A 24187-nucleotide genomic window follows, 5' to 3' on the forward strand; every position below is an offset into this window, starting at 1 on the left:
TGAAACAGTAAAGGTAAGATGGATGATGGTTATTGTTCACAGAAAAGCAACATTGGCATCTCATCCCCCATTGGCTCTTCTTCTACTGCTTCCTTTGTTTTCAGAACCTGTCTGAGAGAAGTATACATGTTTTCCAAATAGGCACACCCCTGCAGGCTGTAGTTGGCCAGTTGCAACTAGGTATAGGCCACCACAGTCCACTATGGGAAAAGAGGAAAGTTGCACTTTAATGAATCATTTAATGAGGAAATGTCTACTCAACACTGGTTGGTTAACTTTTTTAAACTGAGAAGATGAAGAGACCTCATTTTGCAGTAGACTGATGCTCAACTGCTAAGAACTGCACATTTTAACTGGAGCTCAACTATAGATCAAGGAAAAACCACACAGATGCAATACTTGCAGAATTTGTAAGTGAGTGTTTTCCATATCCTCTTGCCTGGTACAACCTTGAACCCCTGCTGAAGCTCAGCTGGTTCGTCTTACTGCTGCTGAAAAATTTCACTGCGTGAAAGCCCTAGCCAGCTGGAGAATCAAGAAGACAAGACTCATTCACTAGTCTTGGTCTCCTCCATCACCAGATATAAGTACGGAACATTCTCAAGAAATCAAAATCTGCATGCTAGCTGAGTGTGGGCTGTGCTTGAGCTTATTCCCACCCTCCATCAACTTCTACTGTTTTTGCTGTCCTGCTAGCATGTGTACTAGAATGCTGGACTAGGGTCTTAATGGTCTTGATGCATGCCCTTTATCCTGCAGAATTACCTTTCATTACTCTATGGTGAAACTGTGTTCGGCAACCCCCATATTTAGGCTGTGTTCTTATTACTTTTTGACCATCAATTTCACTACACATGTACCTATTTATTTTCAGGCAGCATTAAAATGTAAGGTCCAACTGTGACTGAACGTTCAGCTGTGTTGCACTGTATTAAAACAAACCACACACTTCTTCTTTTAAGGCTAAACCTGGCCTTCTTTGCACACTTACCTGAAATGTCAATGAGACTTGCATGGCCAACCCTTCCACTGCAGACAAAGTACTCTATGTATTGGTTACTTGGGAACATCTGCATTCTTAACTTTGATATTGCTTGTTTGTCCCTGAGACTGCAAAAGGAGGCTATTAGATGGTGTGCCACTGCCTCATTCAGAAGGCTACGTCAGGCTCTGTACCAGTGTAAAAAAACATACCATTACCTAGGCTGGAAAGTCCCTGTACATTGATGATTTAGTCAACAGGTTGCTGCTTATGGAAGAGCTATTGGCTATGCCAATGTGTTTCAGCCATGTCATACACCTGTGAAGCTTCAATGGAGCTTGTCAAAGTTAGTGGCGTAGAGGGGAGTTATGTGGCGTGGAGTAGAGTGGTGTGTCATATAGGTGTGTGTCATATAGGTGTGTGTCATAGAATGGCGTACCATAGAATGGGGTGTCATAAAGAGGCGTAAAGTGTCATAGTAGAGTGGCATAGCATGGAGTGGCATAGTGTGGAGGAAATTGTCAGAGTGGAGTGTTGTACAATGGAATGTCAGAGTGGTGTGGTGTGGTATAGAGAAGCATAAACTGACATGTTGTAGAATGACCTGGCATAGAGTTGCATGGCATAGAGTGGTATGGCATAGAGTAGGGTGTCATAGAGTGGAGTAAAGTGTCATAAAGCACAGTAGCAGGTTTTAGAGTGGAGTGGTGTGTCCTAGAGTGGAGTAGAGTAGAGTATCATATGGTGAAGTGTCAGAGACTGAACTAGAGTAGAGGGGTGTGGAGTGTTGAGGAGTTGAGTGGAGTGGAATAAAGTGGCAGAGAGTGGAAGGCATTGAGTAAATTGACACAGAGGTGAGTGGAGTGGTGTAGAGTACAGTAGAGTGGACTGACATGGAGTAGAGTGAAATGTAGCAGAGAAGAGTGGAGTGGCTTGGCATAGTTTGGTGTGCAGTAGTAGAGTAGAGAAGAGTGGCATACAGTGTAGTGGCTTGGAGTGACATTGAGTAGAGTGATATAGAATGAAGTAGCATAGAATGAAGTGGCCTACTGTAAAGTTGCATTGTGTGGAGTGGAATGGAGAGGGGTAAAGTGGCATAGAGTGGCACTGTGTGGCATGGAGTAGCATAGGATGGAGTGGCATGGACTGGAGTGGCATAGAGTGGAGTCCTGTAGAGTGGCATACAGTATAGTGGAATAGAGTAGACTGGCGTACAGTAGAGTGGACTACTGTAGAGTAGAGTGGCATAGTGTGCCGTGTTGTAGAGTTCAGTGGCATAGAATGCAGAGGTATAGAGTAGAGTGGTGCAGGGTTGAGAAGAGTGGCCTACAGTGCAGTGATGTAGAGTGGAGTGGCATGGAGTTGAGCAGAGTGGAGTGGCATAGAATGCAGTGATGCAGTGACATAGAGTAGCGCAGAGTAGAGTACAATGGCATAGAGTGCAGTGTAGTGGCATAAACTAGGGTGCTGCAGAACAGTGTGGTTTAGAGTGAAGTAGTGCAGAGTAGAGTGGCATAGAGTGCAGTGGTGAAGAGTGGTGGAGTGTAGGTTGGCTTAGAGTGCAATAGCATAGAGTGCAGTGGCATAGAGTGTGCTGTTGTAGCGTGGGGTGTTGCAGAGTAGAGCGGTATAGAGTGCAGTTGAGAAGAGTACAGTGGTGCAGAGTGCAGTGATGCAGTGTAGAGTGAAACAGTGTAGTGGCATATAGTGGAATGTAGTGGTGCAGGGTGAAGGGTGAAGTGGGGCAGAGTAGAGTTGCATGGAGTGCAGTGGCACAGGGTGGAGTGGAGTGGAGTGACAGAGTGAAGTGGGGAAGAGTAGAGTGCAGTGGCATGATGTAGAGTGGTGTGGAGAAGAGTGGTGTAGAGTGTAGTGGAGAAGATTGGCATAGAGTAGAGTGGCATGGAGTGAAGTGCCAATGCATGAAGTGGCCTAGTGTACAGTGGCATTGTATGGGGTAGAGTGGTGTAGAGGAGCAGTGTGGCATAGAGCGAAGTGGTGTGAAGTGGCATGGAGTGGAATAAAGTGGCATGGAGTGGAATGGCATAGAGTGGAGTCACGTAGAGTGGTGTACAGTGGATTGAAGTGGTATAGAATAGACTGGCCTGGGGTATAGTGGTGTAGAGTAGAATGCACAACTCAATTCAATGCAAATGCACTCTACCCTAGATTTGAGTGGCGTAGACTTCAGTGGCATGGAGTGCAATCATCTAGAACTCAGTGGTATAGGGTGCATTGGCATAGAGTGAAGTGATGCAGAATACAGGGGCATAGAATATAGTGGTGTAGAGTGCAGTACAGTTGTGTGTAGATTACAGTGACAGAATGGTGCAGAGTAGAGAGCAGTGGCATTGAGTGCAGTGGTACAGTGTAGAATGGCATACAGTTCAGTGGTACAGAGAAAAGTGGCCTAAAATTCAGTGGTGTGGAGTAGAATGGCATAGAGGGCAGTGGCATAGTGCGGTGGTGTATAGTAGCGTGATGCAGAGTCGGATAGAGTGTTGTAAAGTGCAGAGTGCAATGTTGTAGAGTAGCATAGAATGAAGTGGTGTAAAGTGCAGTGACATAGATTAAAGTGTTGCAGAGTAGAGTGGCATACATTGCAATGATGTTGGGTACAGTGGCATAGAGAGCAGTGGTTTTGATTAGAGTGGTGCAAAGTGGATTGGCATAGAGTGCAGTGGTTTAGAGAAGAATGGCATTGAGTGCAGTGGCATAGAGAAGAGTAGTGCAAAGTAGAGCACACAGAGCAGTGGAGTAGATTGGAGTAGTGCAGTGAACAGTATAGTGGTGTAAAGTGTATTGGCATGGATTAACAAAGAAGAAAATGACATAGCGTGCAGTGACATCAAGTGCAGCAATGCAGAATAGAGAGGCACAGAGTGGAGACGTGAAGAGTGCAGCGGCATAGAGTTGAGTGGTAAAGGTTAAAGTGCATTGGCAGAGTGTGTTGGCGGAGAGTGAAGAGGTGCAGATTAGAGTGACAGAGTGCAGCGGTGTAGAGGGGTGCAGAGTAGTGTGGCGTAGACTACAATGGAATTGATTAGAGTGGTGCAGACTAGAGTAGTGTACAGTGTGCATAGAGTGGAGTGTTGCAGAGTAGAGTGGCATAGAGTGCAATGTCATAGTGTGCAGTGGCATAGAGCGGACTGACAGAGTAGAGTGGTGTAGAGTAGTGTCGCATAAAGTGCAGTGGTGTATAGCGCAATATTGTAGAGTGGCGTAGAGTAAAGTGGTGTGGAGTACAGGTGCATAGAGTGCAGTGGTATAGATTAGAGTGTTTCAAGATAAAGCACAGTGGCAGAGTAAAGTGGCATAGAGTGTAGTTTTGAGCAGAGTGGTGCAGAGTGCATTGGCATAGAGCGCAGTGGCGTAGACTGTATAGGTTTACAGTAGAATGGCGTAGAGTGCAGTGACAGAAAAGAGCGATGCAGAGTACAGTAGAGTGCTGTAGAGTGCTGTGGAGAGCTGTGGAGTAGAGTGGAGTGGCATGGAGTGACAAAACGTGGAGTGACGTACAGTGGCATTGAGTTCAGTGGTGCAGAGTAAAATAGAGTGATGCAAAGTGGAGTGGTGTAAAGTGCAGTAGCATAGAGTGCAGTGGTACATAGCAGAATGCATCAGTGTTGAGTGCTGTGGCGTATAGTGCAGTGGCATAGAGTGCAGTGATGCAAAGTGAAGTGGCATAGAGTGCTATTAAATAGATTGCAGTGGCGTAAAGGTGAAGTACTGCAGAGTAACGTGGACTGGCCTTGAGTGGTGTAGAATGCAGTGATACAGAGTAGCGAAAAGTGGCTTAGAGTGCATTGGCACAAAGTAGAGTCATACAGAGTACAAAAGAGAGGTGTAGATTGGAGTGGTGTAAAATGCAGTGGTATAGAGTGTAGTGGTGCAGAATGGAGTGACAGAGTGAAGTGGTATAGCATTGAGTGGTGCAGAGAAGAGTGAAATGGAGTGGAGTGGTGCAGAGTAGAGTGACCTGGCGTAAAGTGGAATATGCATCTCTGTGTTAGCGCACTGCCATTACAGAAAACACATTTTCAAAAGAAATGACCATTACATTTGTAGAGGCATACAGTTTTACTCATACAAGTATGCAGTACCCAAACAATCATGTGCGGATATGTCATCAACTACTGCATTGATCTGTTTGATCATATCAAAATATTTTTTCCACAAAACTTCAGAATTACAAAAAAATTAGCTTCATTTGTGCTTTCCTAATTCTGATATATTTTGGAATATTTGCACAGTTAATTTACAGATATCTAAATTTTGTTGTGTTCTTAGACAAAAGTCACAACCCTAGCAAAATTGTCATGTAAATTCTCTCATTTTGAAGTCTGAGAAAAAAAACAACAAAAAAAAAACACCAATCTCCCTTGGAAAACCAAGCCTGACATTTGACCTCTGTCTTTGAAAGCAGAGCAAATGTACAAAGGCCTGTTTACAGAAAGTGAATACTTTGAAGAATTCAGTAAACAGTTTATGCTCCACCGGAAGGTCTAACTCAAGCTGGGCAGTCTAAACCAAATAAAGCCAGGAAATCGAAAGCTGGTAAGCACTGGGCAGACTGCATCCTCGGGGAAGCTTTCAGAATGTCCACCAGACGTCTTTTCACAACAAGACAGCTACACTGTCTTGTAGGCTTTGACCTACAAAACACAACTGTTGACAGTGTGCAAAACAGAAGCCAATCTAGGGAAAGTAGATGTCATCAAAGCATTATGCAGAAGCTCCTGACATTAGTTACATTCATGGTAATATTATCAATGCAGTTGAACCTAGGGCTAGCACGGAAGTGATTCATCCCAGATTACACTTCATAATACATGACCACTGGTCATCAGCATTTTCCTGAAACAGAACGTCACAATCACGCTTTCACTGACAATTGAGAGCTCGACTGTACTTTTTCCTTATAAAAAGTGACAGGACTGGTGATTGGTTGAGAGTTCGTATATTCACATGCATGTTTTTTTCTGGTAGCTTTTAAAGTCATATTTTACATGTTATTTATAATATACCAACTGTTGCTAGTGAAAGGAAGTAAGTACAAGTGTCGTGCAAGTAAACTATAAGTAATTATTTTTTAGACAAGGTATTCATATTTCCCTGTCAGTGTGACTATTTGTTATTATTTTTTCATTACTGCTCCGTAGAAAACCATAGCAAGCTTGGTTAAACATCAAAAATTGCTAGACAAAAGCTGTGATTAAATTTTTGCATGCATGCAATTCTGTACCTGTCTCTGTTCTTGATGATGTTAACAGTCCAGTGCAGAGGATGCTTTTGTAGTGCTGATATGAAACAGGAAATTACACTTTCTCTTTTCCCTTGAAAAGGGATACAGATTTGCAGGAAAGGCAGTGTCATGCTCGGAATTGTTCAGTTTTCTTAATTTGCATCTTTTCCATGGTTAGTTTATTTGTTATTATGCCAATTTTATGCTTAGTAGACATTGCAATCTTCACTTCCACCTTTTCCATTCGACTCCACATCCCTTTCAACTTTTGCCCTCACTTGTTCGCCATCATCGCATCACGATCCTATGTTAAAACTGTGAGTTCTTTGACATGAGTTGATAAATTAAAGTATTCCTTAAACATAACATAATAACACATAAACTAACCTTAAAAAAGATGCAAATTAAGAAAACTCAACAATTCCAAGCATGACGCTACATTTACAAATATGTATCCCCTTATCATAAGTCAACTTTTTCTAAAACCAGTGTTTTTAATATTCTTTCATCAGTCATAATGACAAGACCACTGGCTTTAGATCGATTTAGATTACTACTACAAGGGAAAAGAAAAAGTGTAATTTCCTGTTTCATATCAGCACTACCAAAGCCTCCTCTGTTCTGAACTGTTAACATCATAAAGAATAGTGACAGGTACAGAATTGCATGCATGCAAAAATTTAATCACAGCTTTTTTCTAGCAATTTTTGATGTTTAACCAACCTTGTTATGATTTTCTACGGAGCAGTAATGAAAAAATAATGAATAGTCACACTGATAGGGAAATAAGACTACCTTGAATAAAAAATAATTATAGCTTACTTGCACGACACTTGTACGTATTTCCTTTCACTAGCGACAGTTAGTACATTATAAATAACATGTAAAATATGACATTAAAAGCTACAAAAAAAACCATGCATGTGAATATAAAAGCTCTCAACTAGTCACCAGCCTTGTCACTTTTTCTAAGGAAAAAGTACAATTGAGGTCTCGGTTGTCAGTGAAAGCATGATTGTGATGTTCTGTTTCAGGAAAATGCTGATGACCAATGGTCATGTATTGTGAAGTGTAATCTGGAATGAATCACTTCCGTGCTAGCCCTAGGTTCAACTGCATTGATAAAATTATCATGAATGTAACTAATGTCAGGGGCTTCTGCATAATGCTTTGATCACATCTGCTTTCCGTAGTTTGGCTTCTGTTTTGCACACCTGGAGCTACTTTTTTTTCTTTACTATAGTAATGAATGATTGACTGGTTTTGGTAATGTTTAATTGAAACTACAACAAAAACAACACAAAAAGTGCAGTATTCAAGGTTGTGAAAATTATTTGTAGTATGCCAATATATAAACAATGCTTATTTGGACAGCAAACAAATGATCCAATGGTTGCACGTTCTGGGGGGAGGAGAACACAAAGTATTTCAATAGGATCCCAGAGTTCCCACAGAGATATGATGACATTTCTGTTATGAAGACTGGTATTTTATAACCGACGCTTAGTTTATTGCTTGATTTAATAAAAATATAAATGGACAACATTTGCATAAAAGCTGATCTATTACTCTCTCTCTTGGAAACAATTGCACTTCTTGAATCAGTCACAAGTGTATGATTTCAACTATTGCTTTCTGGATCCCCTGGATACTTCAGGTTTCCTGTCACTTCAAAACAAAGTACATTGGTACCAAACCACGAGCTTCTTGTTCAAAATAATCTATTTCCACTGCCTACCTGTATGGCCGCCATTGACATGATCTCTCTTCAGCAGGCGAAATAATTCAAACTTTTTCTGTGTATGTTGTGTACAGAGACACAAGGGTGATAGGGTATCCAGAATCATGATTTTAATGCTCTAAATATTCTTTTCACCTTTCCTTTAAGGCACATTTTGCCGCATCCACATATTGAAAACAGTATATGTTTAATGAGTAACATGTAAAATGTTGGTAATTTCTGATTTTAAACTAAGTGGTCTGGTTATAGTTAGAAAAACTACCCTTATTGTGCTCTAGAAATTTACAGAAAGTGCAATGGCAGCTCTGTAGAAGCCAGAGAAGCAGTTGGAAAACCAACTACTATCAGTTCATACAGTGTGAGACTAATTATGTTAGAGCTCAAGTTTATCAATATTTTGGCCTTTTTAAAACTATTCTCAGGTCTTTGTGACATGAACTGCCCAAGATCTTTTTGCACTTATAGAACATCCCTGATTTGTAAAGAATAATATAAAGTTGTATATTCTCAACACTATGTTTGTAGAACCTGAATTGTGTGTTAGAAGTAGTATCTCACTTTACCCTAGAGTAAGTGAAATCTCTCCAATGGCTTTTCTTTAGGATTCTTCAAATAGTAAATGATTAATCGCAATTATGTAATGAATTTCAATACATTTTAGCTTAACTTGTAACAACCTCTCCACTTGCTTCAAAGCTGAAGTAGAAAATTGGTTTCCGTGGTCCAAAGAAACAACCATTGTACAAGAGTAGAATATTTGCACACAAAACAGCTTTTCCTACCTCTTCCTTTTCTGCACTGACCAAATCCCGCCACTCTTCAGTCACATGACCGAAATCCACTGTGTTCATGGGCACCTTCACTTCACCAATAATGTCGTGCTTGGAGAAACGATCAAAGTCATACACTGCCATTACTAGGGTTTTTCCACCCAGTTCAGAGTAAGGAACCTGTGGGGATAAAATAAGTAGAGACAAGAATGAGCTTGTCAGATCACATATCACAACACCTTCATTGCGTACAAGATGATTTCACATGCTTTCATATCTTAGAATCTGGAATAATCAGAAAAATACACTTATGAATCACTGTAAATTATTCTAGACGTTAAATTTTGACTAAATTACATTTTAGGTATTCATAGGAGGTTGGTGAAATCGTACTTCATTACATATTTGGGCTATCATTGAGAACTCAATCATCTGTTTAAAACCACAAGTAATTGACTGGCATCAATACTTACTGGTTCAATGAGCTATGTGATCATATGAACAGATCAAATTGTCGACATGACATATTTTGTGGCTTCTGATGAAATTGGAGCTGAGTAAACACATATTGGACACAACAGAAAAAATGCAGAAGATAAGCTAGTCCATACAAATGTATGCTTACAATAGATGCTTTATTTATGTACAGTTCTCAGGACTGATCAAAGTTAATAGAAGCTCAATGTGCAGGAGTAAATGGGTGATATGTACATAATGTATGTAATACATCCTACATCATGCACATATGAAATTTGTACATTTTAAGTAAAATAATGGGCATACAAAGGAAAGTGTCAGATGAATGGTCAAGGATGTACACTTTAAAATTGTTTTACTTCCTTAAAGTAGGACATTTTATGGAGATTTAAACTTTAAGCGATCACTTGCTGCTCTCATCATTGTACCTACATTATATTCAAATCTCACTCACGCTCACATACACCAGTCATATCTGGTGCAAAAAGTGACCTGAACAGCACTAATAAATTCAGTATTAACTACATGTTTTTAGAAATAGTACGCCAATTATCCTTCTTGGTGTCACTCATCCTGCCTTACACAACCACTAGCATCAAGGATTGTCCCTCCATTATTATGAAGCAATCCTTTAAAATCTTTTGCCTAATCGGATCGATTAGGTAATCCATGCGCACTGCCGTCTCATTCTGATAACATTAGTGTTAACTCGATCCTTGACATGTACTACTATTTAATTCCCTAAGCCATTGACACTATGGCCTCTTTGAAAACAAAGTGTATAGGTCCAAAACATACATATCCATGGTTCACCGTAACGTAACTAACAAAAGGAAAGAAACATATACTCTTGCAAAACAATAGAAGTTATGTAACTCACTAATAATAGACACAAACTAAAAACACTAAGAAAGCTTTATAAACAACACAGTCATCAGACACAATCCAATCTCATTCTCATACAACTTCAGACCTCACTGAACACATCCAGAGCTCTCTTCCAATGCATACATACCAAAACCTTACCACCAGGTGTCTCAGACACTTCCATGACAAATGAAAGACATTGTGAACATTTTGCAACAAAACCTCTTCATTCAATGACTTCATCCCTCGCCTCTCCTACAACTATAGCAGCCAAATCAATTAGCACTTGGATTGTATTCGGACCTAGCTCTCAAAAAGACATCTATAACTTTATTATAAAACCTCAATGACACCTACTACCACAATGAGGTCATCCCTGCTGCTATCATAAAAAAAAAAAACTTTGCATTCATCTCTGAAGCTTTGGACAAAATCATTAACTCTTTGCTCTCTCAATATTCCTTTCTTTCCTGACTCACTCCAGAGCAATCAAATCTCCTCCTGCTAAAAAAAACCAACCTCCAGCCAAAACTACCAGAAAAGTATCAACAAATCTCCAACCTCCCTCAATTAGGAAAGGCCATTGGAAAAACGTTTTTTTTCAACTCACTGAATTCAACAATAGTGAGAACTTACTATCAGTTTAACAATCTGGATTTAGAGTAGGCCATGAATTTGAGATTGCATCTTTAAAAATCCTAGATGACATGCACCGAATACTGGCTGGGGTGAATCCTGCTTGCTTATTTTATTGGATTGTTTTATCGGATCTAACAGCAGCCTTTAACACTCCAGATTACTTACTCTGCTTAAACAATGCTTCAGATTTAAAGACACAGAGCTTGATTTAGAACTCGGTGGATGGGTTATTCCATCACAACAGTGACCGATATCCTGTCCACTGAAATCTAAGTCCCATAGGAAATAATGGTATTTAGATTTAAGTGGACAGGATATCTGTCACCGTTGTGACAGAGTAACCCGTCTGCCGAGTTCTAAATTAGGCCCACAGTCCTCAAAGTTTCCTCTTTCCTTACACAAGCAGCCCCAAATTGTAAACATCAATGACAGTGCTTCTGACTCGGCAACTATCATTTGTGGAGCTCCACAAGGATTATTCCTCTTTTCCTATCTTCTTTATATTAAACCTTCATGTAGAACCACTAGTCAAAATCTGCAAATAATTAATGGTTAACATGCAAATTGACCTTAAAACCTCAGTATTAAGGACATCCTTACTTAAATAGCATTCTTACTTAACACTCAAACCTGGATGAAGAACGATTTTCTCACTCTTAATTTAAAAAATACTGAATTTTCCCCTAAACTTGCCGAACTGCATTGGCATCCTATCTAGGCCAGACTTAATTTCAAGCTGGGCTGCCAGCCTAAAAACCAATCCTTTAGTTAGCCTTGCCCCATTTCACCAATGAGAAATCTTAGAAGTAAAGAAAATCTTCTTTTCAAATGCCCTTTATTTGAACTTCACATGCTTTGCAAGAGCCCTTCTCATGAGCGTCCTCCACCTTTTGAACCCCCTGCCTATTGAAATCCGAAGTGTTCCAATCATTCTTTTTTTCATTGTCTGCCTACAGTACACCTGTTGAGACTGTATCTGATTCAATAATTCTGCATTGTTCAACAGGATTATAGATGGCTCCTCAATTTAATATCGGAGCTGATCAACATACTTGCAACTTTCATCCTTTTTTCCCACCTTTCCTTCATACCGTCCCTTCTTCACATTCTCTTCTCTACTTCCTCCCTCTCTCGACTCCTCTACTCAGTCCCCTTTCCACCTCTCCCTCTCCTCCCTTGCAATATTCTTTCTCTCCCACTATAACCTCTCCCATCCTCTGATCATCCTCTTCCACCATACCTCCTGTACACTTATGCCTTTTATACCACCTCATCATCGGACCACCCCCTCCGCCTGGGACGACTCCTGGTGGCCCACCGCACGAGGAACCCCGCCAACACCCTCCGACCACGCTCGCAACCTGGGCTTCATCCTCGACTCCTCCCTCACCTTGTCAAACAGGTCAATGCAGTTTCCTCCTCCTGCTACAACACACTTTGCATGCTCTGCAGAATCTACAAGTGGATCCCGACAGAAACAAGAAGAACAGTGACACAGGCCCTCGTCAGCAGCAGGCTGGACTACGGCAATGCACTCTATACAGGCATCCCAGCAAAAGACCTACTACGCCTCCAACGTATCCAAAACACCTCCGCCTGGCTGATCCTCAACGTACCCCGCCACAGCCACATCTCCCACCACCTGAGAAACCTTCACTGGCTCCCCGGGGACAAAAGGATCACTTTCAAGCTTCTTACCCACGCTCACAAAGCGCTCCACGACACCGGACCAGCCTACCTAAACAACAGACTCAGCTTCTACACCCCCACCCGTCAGCTCCGCTCCACTCACCTCGCCCCTGCCGTCGTCCCCCGCATCCGAAGAAAGACCTCCGGTGGCAGATCCTTCTCATACCTCGCCGCCAAAACCTGGAACACCCTCCCCACCAACCTGCGACAGACTCAAGACCTACTCACCTTCAGAAGACTCCTCAAGACCTGGCTCTTCGACCAGTAACACCAGCTCTCCCCCCCCCAGCGCCTTGAAACCCTCACGGGTACGTAGCGCGCTTTTTAAATTCAATGATTGATTGATTGATTGATTATATCCTCCTCATTCTCTGCCTTCTTATTTACCATTTCAAGACCTTGTGTGGCATTTATGATTAACATGTAAATCTCATCCATACCGTAATTGTGCATCATATAAATCTTCCAGATAAATACATAAGCAAAAAATATTTTTATGCAGGAAAGTAAAGCGCACTTAAAAGAAATGAGGTTATAGGACCTGTGCATGCTCAAGGTGCATGTTGTACATTATGCACATGGGTAAAGTTGAAAATATAGATGTAAGTGACCATTCAAAATGAATGACATTAATATATATGAGTGTGTAGACAATGCATTATAATTATGCATTATCCACTCAGAAATGTAGTCAAACATCCAAATGCATTACCATAAATTGCAATTTGCATATTTTAAACTATTTTCTAGGAGCCTGTGTCAATTTTCACCAAAGTAAATTTTAACCAGGGACATAGAATTCATGCTGCAAAGGATGACCAAATTATATAGCATGCTCACTAAATTATGTGCCAAGAACAGGCTAGGTATGCAAAGAAATGTGGCACTTTTTGTGATAATATAATTTCAATATTTTCTCATTTTACATCTTGAATCTGTGTGGGTAAAAGTTTAACTTCATTAGAGTGTATCACCCAAACAGAGCAATAAGCAACTGAAAGGTGACTAGTCAACCTTTGCCAAGGGCCTTCCCCAGTACATCATCATGTTGCTGCACTTTTAGTGACTTTTGATCCATTTGAGTTAGATCAAATCAGTAGATTATGCAGCAGATGATAGATTAAGTGGCAAATGTGGTGAAAACATAATCTAGTGGAGAACGCCATAGCAGCAAAATCACATTATTCTAGTGGCCTGGATCATAACCAATGTATGGAGCAATACTGGCTGATCTAAAATGCTTATTCTGATGTCTGTATGTTATAAAACATGTTGGAATTGGTTATTTCTGCAGGGCCATTCCCAAACATTTTGCCTTCCTCTTCCTATTTTTTTGCCCTTCTTTTTGTTGGTTTTGGAACTCCCAGCACTTTACTGCCGCTAATCAGTCCTAAAGTGCAGTTTACACCTGTTTGGCAGATTTGATTTGCCTGTAAGTACCTTGTAAACTGGTATACCATATACCCAGGGCCTGTAAAGTAAATGCTACTAGTAGACCTGCAGCTCTGATTGTGACACCCACAGAAGTAGTCTTTCAAACCTGTCAAAGGCCTGCCATTGAAGTGTCTGAGCACGCAGTTTACTGCCACCTTGACTTGGTATTTCAAACTACTTGGCAAAGCCTTAACCCCCCTTTTATCATACCTAAGCCACCCCTAGGGTAGGCCTTAGGTAGCCCTATGAGCATGGTGCTCTGTAAGTAAAAGGTAGGACATGTACATTTATGTCTTGCATGTCCTAGTAGTGACAAACATCTTATTTAATTATTTACTACTGTGATGGCTGCTCTTCTCCTAGGCTAATATACTTTTAAGTGGTAATTTCTAATGTGAAAGGAGCAGCGTTTGCATGTTTGGTGAGTTCAGTGAAAAATCCTGATTACTGGTGTAGTTGGATATTACATTACTATTTCAGAAATGCCACTTTTAGAAAGTGGGCATTTCTCTGTGCTTATAACTCTGTGCGCTTTGCAGCCTGACTCCACCCACGTCTAGGTGTGACAGTTACACTTTGTGCATACTTTGCAGACAGCCACAGCACAGGAAGGGCTGTGTGTGACAGGAGATACATCTGTGTACTGATAATGTTCCTGGGATGGAAGAGGGAGAGGCCGTTCACACCATGCATGACAGTAAATTGTGTCCTGCGTCACACAAAGGGCTGATTTACATCCTACTGATATTTGGAGCCAGGGCTGGGTTGAAAGGGGTTGTTGTAAGCTTCCAATCGTTTCTTTGAAGTCATCCCCTACATCAAAGACATTTATGAGTGTAAGTACATGGGCTCTGACCCCATGTTTTCAGAGCACGTTCAGACCTTGAACCGAACATCTATCAGAAGGTCTGCTATGCTACTCAAATACTCATCTGGACTGCGCTTCTGCTGTTACCTGCTGCCTGCTACTTGCTGGGTGGGCTAAAGGACTCACTGGATTGCTTCTCTGCTTGTTGCCCTGCAGCAAGCTACTCCCGGACACTGGCCTACTTATGTTCTACAGGCTGCACATTGCCAGAGGACTGCTGGGCCACTAGGAGGCAACATCAATGGACCTATTTACTTTGTAGTGCTGAACTGTTACCTGCTGGGTTGAGAAAGGGACTGACACTTTGCAGAGAGGACCCTTGTGCTGGCCCGCCTGCCTGAGCCCTGCTCTGTGCCCCAGTGCTCCCAGGGGCTTGTTGGTCTGCCCCACATTCTTTACGAGGTCTCAGGGATCAAAACTCGTTATCTGCACATCGTCCTCACCCACAGAGTGCGGGGATCGTTAAATCTGGACAAGCGTTGCCTTGTCGTTAAACCCAGACAAGCACTGCCTTGTGAGGAGCCTATACGATTACCCACAGGTGCAGATAAACATGGATTGTGGCACTTTTCCACCAGCAGCTGAGCCTGTGTAGTATCATGCTTGTGAATGGACTGAAGTCAGAGACCTCGGAGCGATGGACACATCAACGAACCCCCGGCCGGGTTGGCAGGCAATGGGGAGTGCACTGTGACACCATACTGCCCAGTGCACCTGACTGCTGTTGCCCACTTGAGGGACAACCAGGCCACACACCTGAACATAGGTGTGGGCCCCTTAGGTGTGGCCCCATTAGCTCTGCTGCTGGAGTGATCTGTGCAACCGCACTGCTTGTCGTTGTATCAAGATTCGGGCCCCATGACTGAGGCCCACCCCAGTACTGCCTCTGTCCTTCGAGTCTCGTGAGCCAAGTCCAACGACCTCTCTGGGGGGCACAATCCCACCTAAAAGGTACTGAACATGACAGCTGCACCGCTTGTTTCTGTGTTGCACCAGCTGCGAGTTGAACACCAGTAGATTCATCAAGGGATACAGCACTATTATGAAGTATTTTGATGGGGGGCGTGCAACCCCCTTGCACCCCCAGGGACTATCCCCTCCCTGGTTCTTTGAATTAATATGATGGGAGGCACTCGCCGCCCCCCCACCCCGCAGCCCCAGGGACAGTTACCTCCCCGGGGCTACAATAAAAGAGTGAATGGGCCATTGCAGACCCCCAAGACCCGGAGACCACCACCTACCTGGGGCAATGGTCATTGGAGGGGGTGCACAGCCCCCCTCGTGGAGGGGACTACAACCCCTCAGGGCCGGCTCCTGCGATGTCCCGGGGTGCCACCCATGGGACATAGCTGTTTGCTTTTGCTTGGTGGGAGCAAATAAAGTCCACTTTCTGACAGCAGGAGCTGTCAGACAGCTCCTGCTGTAGTACAAAGTCACCAAAGGCATTAAGGTTAAGATCAGAGACCTTCACAATAAAAGATGAGGGTTCTTCTTCCGGTGTGTATGTGGTCATTTTCCTTTTTTAATTTGTTTTACCCTTCAAAAGTTTAAAGTTCATCCTGAAAGGTAATCTCTCTCTTAAATTGACAAATACATTTTTCTTTTCAATTTGTCCAGAAATATCTCATTCTAAGTATATCATTCTACAAAGCCTAAAACTCTCTCTATCTCTCTCACTCTCTTTCTCTCTCTCAATGCATCTTTTTCAATCTCTTTTCCCCACTCACACCATTATGCACCTACTGACTGACCCACTCACATATTCAGACACCCATCTACAGACCAACTGAGACCTTTCTGCGCTCACTCACAGCCCCACTCAGACCCACCCACTCCGAGACCCACTCAGACACTCACACACTTACTCACAGTCACTCAGACCTTCACACACCCACTCACAGACCCACTGAAAACCTCATGCACCCACTCACCGACCCACACAGACCCTCACACACCCACTCAAAGACCCACCCAGACACTAACAATAACTTGTGCCCGCGCCTTGCACAGTTTTCTCGTCAAAGATTTTACTGCAAGTATTACATTTATATTATCATTGATGTTATCAAAGGTGTCCTGAGTGCTGTAATTTGTGAGGTAATTAGCAGTGCATGGCGAAAGCACAAGTTATAGTTACCTTGGGGGCACCAGTTATAGTTACTTAAGATAACTCTAAATATAACAGTTGAATTTCTGTGGTTTGGCCTGTTTAAAAGGATTACTAAAGGATCCCTGTAACCTCTGTTTTTTAAGTGTATATATATATATATATATATATATATAATATCGAAACTCGCTGTGTCCGTGGAGTGCTGTATACATATAAAGTGCTTCGACGCCTCGTCAGGGGTACTAAGCGCTATATAAATATGATTACAATACAATACATATATTTACATAGATAGATAGATAATATAAAACAATATCTTTCTATAATCACGTGTGGAGTCACTTTTGAGGTGTAATTATTGTTTCAATGATGTGAGTGTGTTTCACACATACTTTACACATTGCTCCTGAGGATAAGACGGACTGCTCTGTGCCAAGCTATCAGAGTGTGAGCACATGTTATCTTTGGATTGTAACTTACTGGCCCTGACTAGAGCGGTGGATTCTCCATGGCCGAGGTACATACCCTAGCCAACCAGGAACCCCATTTCTAACAAAATCATTTATAAAGAAGGGATTGTTCTCTGGCAGATTGAAATGCACAGATTTATATGATGACTGCTTCTTTCCAAGATGACAGTCTCGGCTGCAGCTGCTCAGATTTATTTTGTCACAGTGGTTCTGATATAGGATGTTCGTTAGCAATATTTTTAATTTTCATGGAAAGCGATGTGGTGCAGATAGACATGCCTGAAAGGTTGACGACAAGAATGCCTAATTAAGAATGATTTTGAACTCGAGTGGAAGGCTTGGCCAATAGGCATATTTTTCCCATTGTTGTGCATGCACACATACTTACCTTATGCATCAGAACACATTTCTCAATTATTTGCATTAATGAAAAATGCAACAGAGCAGAAATGCTACCCAGGTTGAAATTTAAATGTTCCAGGAAGCTGGCAGTATTTATTTTCTTTGTTAAAAGCATTTTGCTTACAGTTGCTTTCAGAGAGGCTGACTTAGCACCATTTTTTTCTTTTTAAATAATATGCATCATAATTTGAGAACTGTAAGTAGGATTTTCGAACAACCTGCTAGAGAAAACGTCTACACCTAAACCTATTCAAGATTAAAAGATCGAAGCTTATTCTGTGCATTTGGAACGAAAACAAATCCAACAAAATGTTGCTAATTTTACGTCATAGTTAATGTTTTAAAATTACGTGAAGCCATCCACCCCCAGACACACACTTACAGCTGGTATCACAACAATGATAAAAATGTCCCCTTCTTGAATCCCACAATATTTTTAAATTGTCGGAATTAGACACAAAGTTATGAACAAGTTACTATGTTATACCTCAGCTACCAAAATGCATTAAAGGCTGATTGCAGCTCTGGGCTGGAAGAGAATCTGATCAATGTATCATAATTACCCTACCAGGTCATCTGTACCTTGCTGTAGATCAATTGCTTACATGAAAATAGGGAAAATAGGGATAAATAACAGGGTGGGAACCTCCTGGCCATTTCCGAAACTGGCAATCAGGTGTAAACATGTGCCATCTTTTGTTCAGCCCTGAACTCTATGTGTTCACTCTGTGAGACGAATCATGACTATTGTTTATCAGCAGGGGACAGCAAGGCTGTGCAGGGGGATAAGATTAATTACCCATGGGAACCCTTACAGGCACCTGCAGTGTTTCGTACATCCATAGTTACTTTCACAGCCTTATTTTTTTAGAAAGTGCACTGTGAGTGTTGTAATCACTGTTTAGTCACACTTTGTCTCAAGGTCTTGGTTGAAGGTCTATAAGATATTAACCGAGACATAGACTTTCATTGATTTCCTCAGTGAATACTCAGCTTTTTTTCATTTTTTTAACACGTTAGGATCCCTTATCTAATGTTCTCAATTGTAATGCATTTACACTATTCACTTTTTTATCGTTTTAACTGAAACCTTTTTGAACCTTTATTTTCTGTATTTCACTAACTATGTTTTTGTTTCATTGAGTTACCTAACACACTTTTCTTTGAAGTGTTTCCTTGCTCCTCCTTGCTCTGGAAACCAACTCCCAAATTGCAGCATAGGATATATTCGGGGAAAATTGAGTTTTTCCTTATGGGGTCCTTCATTTTGGCAGTCAAATCTTTTACATTAGTTTCTTAGCTTTTCATTGTTTGTCTCACAACTAGTAAACAGTTTAGGAGCTAAGATATACAGCTAAGGAACTACTTTACAGCCCCAGTTGTTTCTAGTAAAGGAAGGAAATGGGATGACTTGCTTGCCTTTGCTGAGCATCCCATAGCTGGACTCGCTGTATTAATAAAGACATAATCCTTTTAGTTACAGGGTGGAGAAGCATGAGCTGGAAAGATCTTTGAAAGTCTATAATAAAAGGACACAGCCCCATGATTGCTCACAGGAAAATAGCAAGAAGACACTACACGCACTTAGAATGGAGCACAGGTCCTCCAGAACTTTTACTCTCTTTCTAAAGCAAGTGTGTTGGCTTCTATAACCAGCCTCAATCCCATACAGTAAGAGTAGAGGGGAATGCATAGGGAGAAAATGACGTTCTTAATGGAAGAGAAAGAGTGGTAGAACTCTGTGGCAAAATGGAAATGGAGTGGCACAGGGCCCATCAGATATGGTCATCCAAGAAAAGGAAATAATTGTAGAGTCTAGCTGGAAGAGGAAAAGGTGTCTCTGGCAGTACTGGCGAATTACCTTGAGGTGGAAGCCTTGAGAATGAGTCAATTTCTCTGTTCCTGATAGCAGCCAAGGCAACATGGTAAGTACGTTTTCAAGCATATTTGACCCAGACCAAGTACTCATAAAATATACTGTCTAGTTATGTTATTGTTAGGATCATTTATGTGTAAGATCTATGAAACATCAAATAGAGAAAGATCATTTGAGTATTTTATTCAGGAGGCTGTTATAACTGAAGGGGGCTGAAGCTGACTTAATATTTGAGCCTAAGCCAACCCAACCAGAGTTTTATTTCTAGTGTACATCTAGACATATAGCTTCTTTGCATCAGTGAAAAATGACGTGCATACAAAAACCCGCTAGAGGAAATTACAGATGCCCATGGGAAATTACATTTTATCAGAAGAAACATTTGGTCAAGGTTATAATGGATTGCGTGCCTCTCAGTTAGAGAGCTTTAAATCTGCACCTCTGAAGGCTCAGTCATCAGATCTGGCCTTATAGATTTTAAGTGTCTTTAGAGATAAGGTATATTGAGACCAGGATAGCTTCCGTTTCTCAGCCAAAAGGGGAAGGGACAGTACGTTTTTTAATTGGATATTAAATATATGGTAAATACACCATATATGCATATGCTTAAGACACACAAAGGATACCCCAAGGCCGGACTGGCCGTACCGGGTATCAGGAATTTCCCTTGGAGGCTGGAAGGGTGGGGAAGACGCTTTTGTTACTGGGAGTGGTTTTGTAGCAGCGCAGCAGTTTTAAAAGCACTGTAGACATTCTTGTATATCCAACGGTTTTTAGGCAATAAAAAAAGTGCCAAGATAACACTGCTGTTGAATGAACCTGCTGGGGAAAGATTGGAGCTTTGTCTAGTGGCAGTGTTGACTCATTTAAGGTAGCACAGAGGGTTAATAAGCCTTGGTGCAAAGAACATGTACCATGCAGATCAGAGAACTGTATTTTATGTGCATAGCTCAGTGGGAACACTGATTTTGTCACAGAGCTGCTTTTGTTACTGTGCAGTTCATAAGCTATAATCATAATCTAGCACAGTGAGCTATAAACTGCCATCAAAATGTGTTAGACCTGACATCCTTGGCGTGGTTTCTCCTAACTCTTTGCCCGTTGACCTCCTGTTTTTCGGACTCATTTTTGCTGGCTTTTGGGAATCTCTGCACTTTACCATTGTTGCCCAGTAATAAGGTGCAGGTGCGTTGAACTCTAAAACATGGTAATATTGACTTCTTCACAACGGGCATATTTAATTTACCTGTAGGTCCCTAGAAAAGTGCAATATATGTGCCCAGGTTCTTTAAATTAAATGCTGCTAGTGGGCCTGCAGCACTAATTGTGTCACCCATTACAGTAGCCTTTCAAACATGGTTTGGGCCTGCCAATGCAGAGCCTGTGTGTGCAGTTCAAGCTGCCATTTCGACTTGGCAAGTGTACCCACTTGCCAGGCCCAAACAGTCCCTTATTTTAAGTGTAATTTCCAGTCGGGAAGAGACAACAATATGGAGATTGTTGTCTCTGGACTCGCAATTTAAAATCAAAACTTATGGTAAAGTCGGATTGTAAATTGTAATTTTGAAAATGCCATTTTAAGAAAGTTGACATTTTGTTACTTTACACCATTCTGTGGCTTAGCCTGTCTCTGATACACATCTAGATTGGGCTGGGTGACCGCTATACTTTGCAAATTCCCTCTAGACAGCCACAAAACTTAGGACACTCAGCTGCATCTGCATTTATCTGTTTAATGATGGGTTTTTCTGGGCAGAGGGAAGGGGAGGGCTTGCCGCTTACACTTCAAGAGGTGGTGCCCTGTCTCCACACAAAGGACTGATTACCACCCCCCACCCCCCAGATAGCCTGGCATACACGGCTTGGATGAAAGGGATCCTTGTGTGCTTGATAGAACTCCTTTGAAGGCTCCCTCACATCAAAATGCCTATTTGGGTATAGGTAATGGACCGCAACCCCCTGCAAATCAGAACTCTACTGGGATATGGAACTCTGCCTGGAAGAAGGACTGCTGTGCTGACAGGTGAGACAGCCACTCTGCATTGCTGCATTTATCTGTTTAATGATGGGTTTTTTTGGGCAGAGGGAAGGGGAGGGCTTGCTGCTTACACTTCAAGAGGTGGTGCCCTGTCTCCACACAAAGGACTGATTACCACCTCCCCCACCCACCAGATAGCCTGGCATACAGGGCTTGGATGAAAGGGATCCTTGTGTGCTTGATAGAACTCCTTTGAAGGCTATTTGGGTATAGGTAATGGACCGCAACCCGCTGCAAATCAGAACTCTACTGGGATATGAATCTCTGCCTGGAAGAAGGACTGCTGTGCTGACAGGTGAGACAGCCACTCTGCATTGCTGTATTAGCCTGCTGCTGCTGTGCTGTAGGAGGGACAGCCACCTTGCTGTTGCTCTGCTGTTTTAGCCAGCTATGCCTATCCTGAAGTGAGAAGGACTTGTCTGATCCCTGACTCCCAAAAGTGCCCAAGGGCTTGCTAGCTTGCTCCCGGTTCTGCCAAGAGGTATCTGGGACATCAAAGACCTCATCTGTCTGCTGACTTCGCTCGGTATGCTTTCTGATACTACAGTGTGTCTTCTACAAAGGTCCAAACATGTGGGGACTTGAGGATCAAACAGTAAGCAATAACTTTTGCTAGGGCCACTGGATCAGCCAGTCTATGCTGTGCTGCCCCAGCCTGCCGGAGAGCGTGGGCCACATATGTCAGATCACCGTGACCATCACAATTGAGTTTAGCACTCTCGCCTCGCTAGGGCTGTGCTGGAGCCAACTTCACTGCTAATAACAAAGGTCCCAAAGAGCAAAGCCTGCCGATGTCAGATTAGCAATGCCCCAGTGCAGTGTACACCTGTGACGACTGGGTACCACATCCCCATCTCCCACAACAACGAGGAACATCAGGGGAAGACTTACCTGTGGCTCCCATCCCCCGTGAGACTGCGTTTGAGTCTCCCTGTTCCCAGGAGCAGAGTCAGCCATAGTGGAACATCACCGTAACTCTACTAAAGAGGGTACCCACAGCTTTTCTCCACCCCATATCACAGACCAAGGCATTGTTGTTATTTGCCAGGATATTTCCTTGATTACTGATGTGACCAGTCCGGACCACCTAGGAAAGTAAAAGATGACTCCTGCTCATCTTCTTCAGACCCGAATGGTCACAACGCCTTACCCGAGGGTCCTCGCTGCATTCCCTCCTGATACCGTGATTACCCTGATAGCAGCCCACAGGCTTCTAAACTACCCAAAGTAATACAGAACTGAATATCAGTATATCTGAAATAACTCTTTTTAGCAGGTGAATATTGCATGATATGTTAATTGGATTTTGTTGTTTTGGTCTTAATCAGATAAAAAGTACTTATTTTTCTAAATTTGTGTTGAGCCTTTTTGTGATGTTTTCACTGTGTTTCTGTAATTAAGTGTTGCACAAATACTTCACACATTGCCTTTTAAGTTTAGTCTGCCTGCTGTGTGCCAAGCTACCAGAGGCTGAGCACAAGTTAAATTAGTTTGTGTATCTGACTTACCCTGACTAGGACTGTGGTCCCTACTTGGACAGGGCGCATACCTCTTCCAACTAGAAACCCAATTTCTAACAAAGAGCTGCATGCAAACTGCATGGTACAGGTTAGAACGTTATGTTTTTTCACAGTCTTAAATATCCTAATTTTGCTAAAAAATGGTTTGTTTGGGTAAAAATACATTGTTATTAATTAGTACTCCCCAGACCAAGCAGTCTTAAAAATGCCTACCAGTATGGATGGCATGTGAATCCTACACCTTGTAGTCTCCTTTGTCTTATGTAACATTTTCTATATACTGATTTACACATGTATGGTTCACTGTGTGTGTGTGTGTGTGTGTGTGTGCGATGTAAAATGCTCCAACACCCTTCGCTGATGAGAGGCACTATAGAACAAATTAAATACATGTGAACGAGGGGCTATGGAGAGATAAGAGGCACTTCTAGCGGGTGACGGTGAGGAAATCATTGAAGAGCCCTGATAAAGAGTTCAGAATCCTGCTACACTGTAAGATCACCATTTACTATGATTTAAAAACTAACAAAATTTAATATTGTAGTGTTGTAGAATACATAGTTTTTACCATATTTTCTCCAAATTTTCTTGGGTGGAGAACTCCCAAAGCCCCATTGTAGTGGTCAGGCTTGCTTGCTATGCACCCTATGGGGCTGGTTTGACAAAATGTGCCAGGGCTGCTTTGGGTTCCTAGTCCAGCCCTGGGATGCACATTCAGGAAAGTATAGGAAAATGCCACATATTCACATTATGTTTTAGTAGGTGATAGCGGACACAAGACTAAATTCACTTTCTTTTTTTTGCTTGTAGCATCCTTTGAGTTCAGATTTCTTAAAGGTTTAACTGAATGATTAAGAGGTTACAGTGTTGATTGTGACAATAAGAATATCAGTGGCATACAATGAAATTTGATACATAATTAACGAGTCTACTCAGCACCTAGTGGTAATGAAATAGAGCTATTATGTATACTGAGACATTGTAACCATTTAACATAGTGCATAGTTTTACACAATTACATCAATGAGCCGTGTGCCAACAAATACAATTGCTATGGAC

At 42.0% G+C, this 24187-nt stretch overlaps 1 protein-coding gene across 6 annotated transcripts in view; it reads right to left on the bottom strand.

The window, feature by feature from the left end:
• Positions 1–24187, bottom strand: part of SYT1 (synaptotagmin 1) — a 3823670-nt gene that overhangs the window by 366225 nt on the left and 3433258 nt on the right. For all 6 annotated transcript variants that reach the window (XM_069228780.1, XM_069228783.1, XM_069228779.1 and 3 more), the window contains one exon: positions 8751–8918. In XM_069228780.1, coding sequence (XP_069084881.1) covers positions 8751–8918 — 168 coding nt within the window. The remainder of the gene's footprint in view (positions 1–8750; positions 8919–24187) is intronic.

The sequence above is a fragment of the Pleurodeles waltl genome, chromosome 4_1 (genome assembly GCF_031143425.1).
Source record: "Pleurodeles waltl isolate 20211129_DDA chromosome 4_1, aPleWal1.hap1.20221129, whole genome shotgun sequence".
In the NCBI taxonomy this organism is placed as follows: Eukaryota; Metazoa; Chordata; class Amphibia; order Caudata; family Salamandridae; genus Pleurodeles; species Pleurodeles waltl.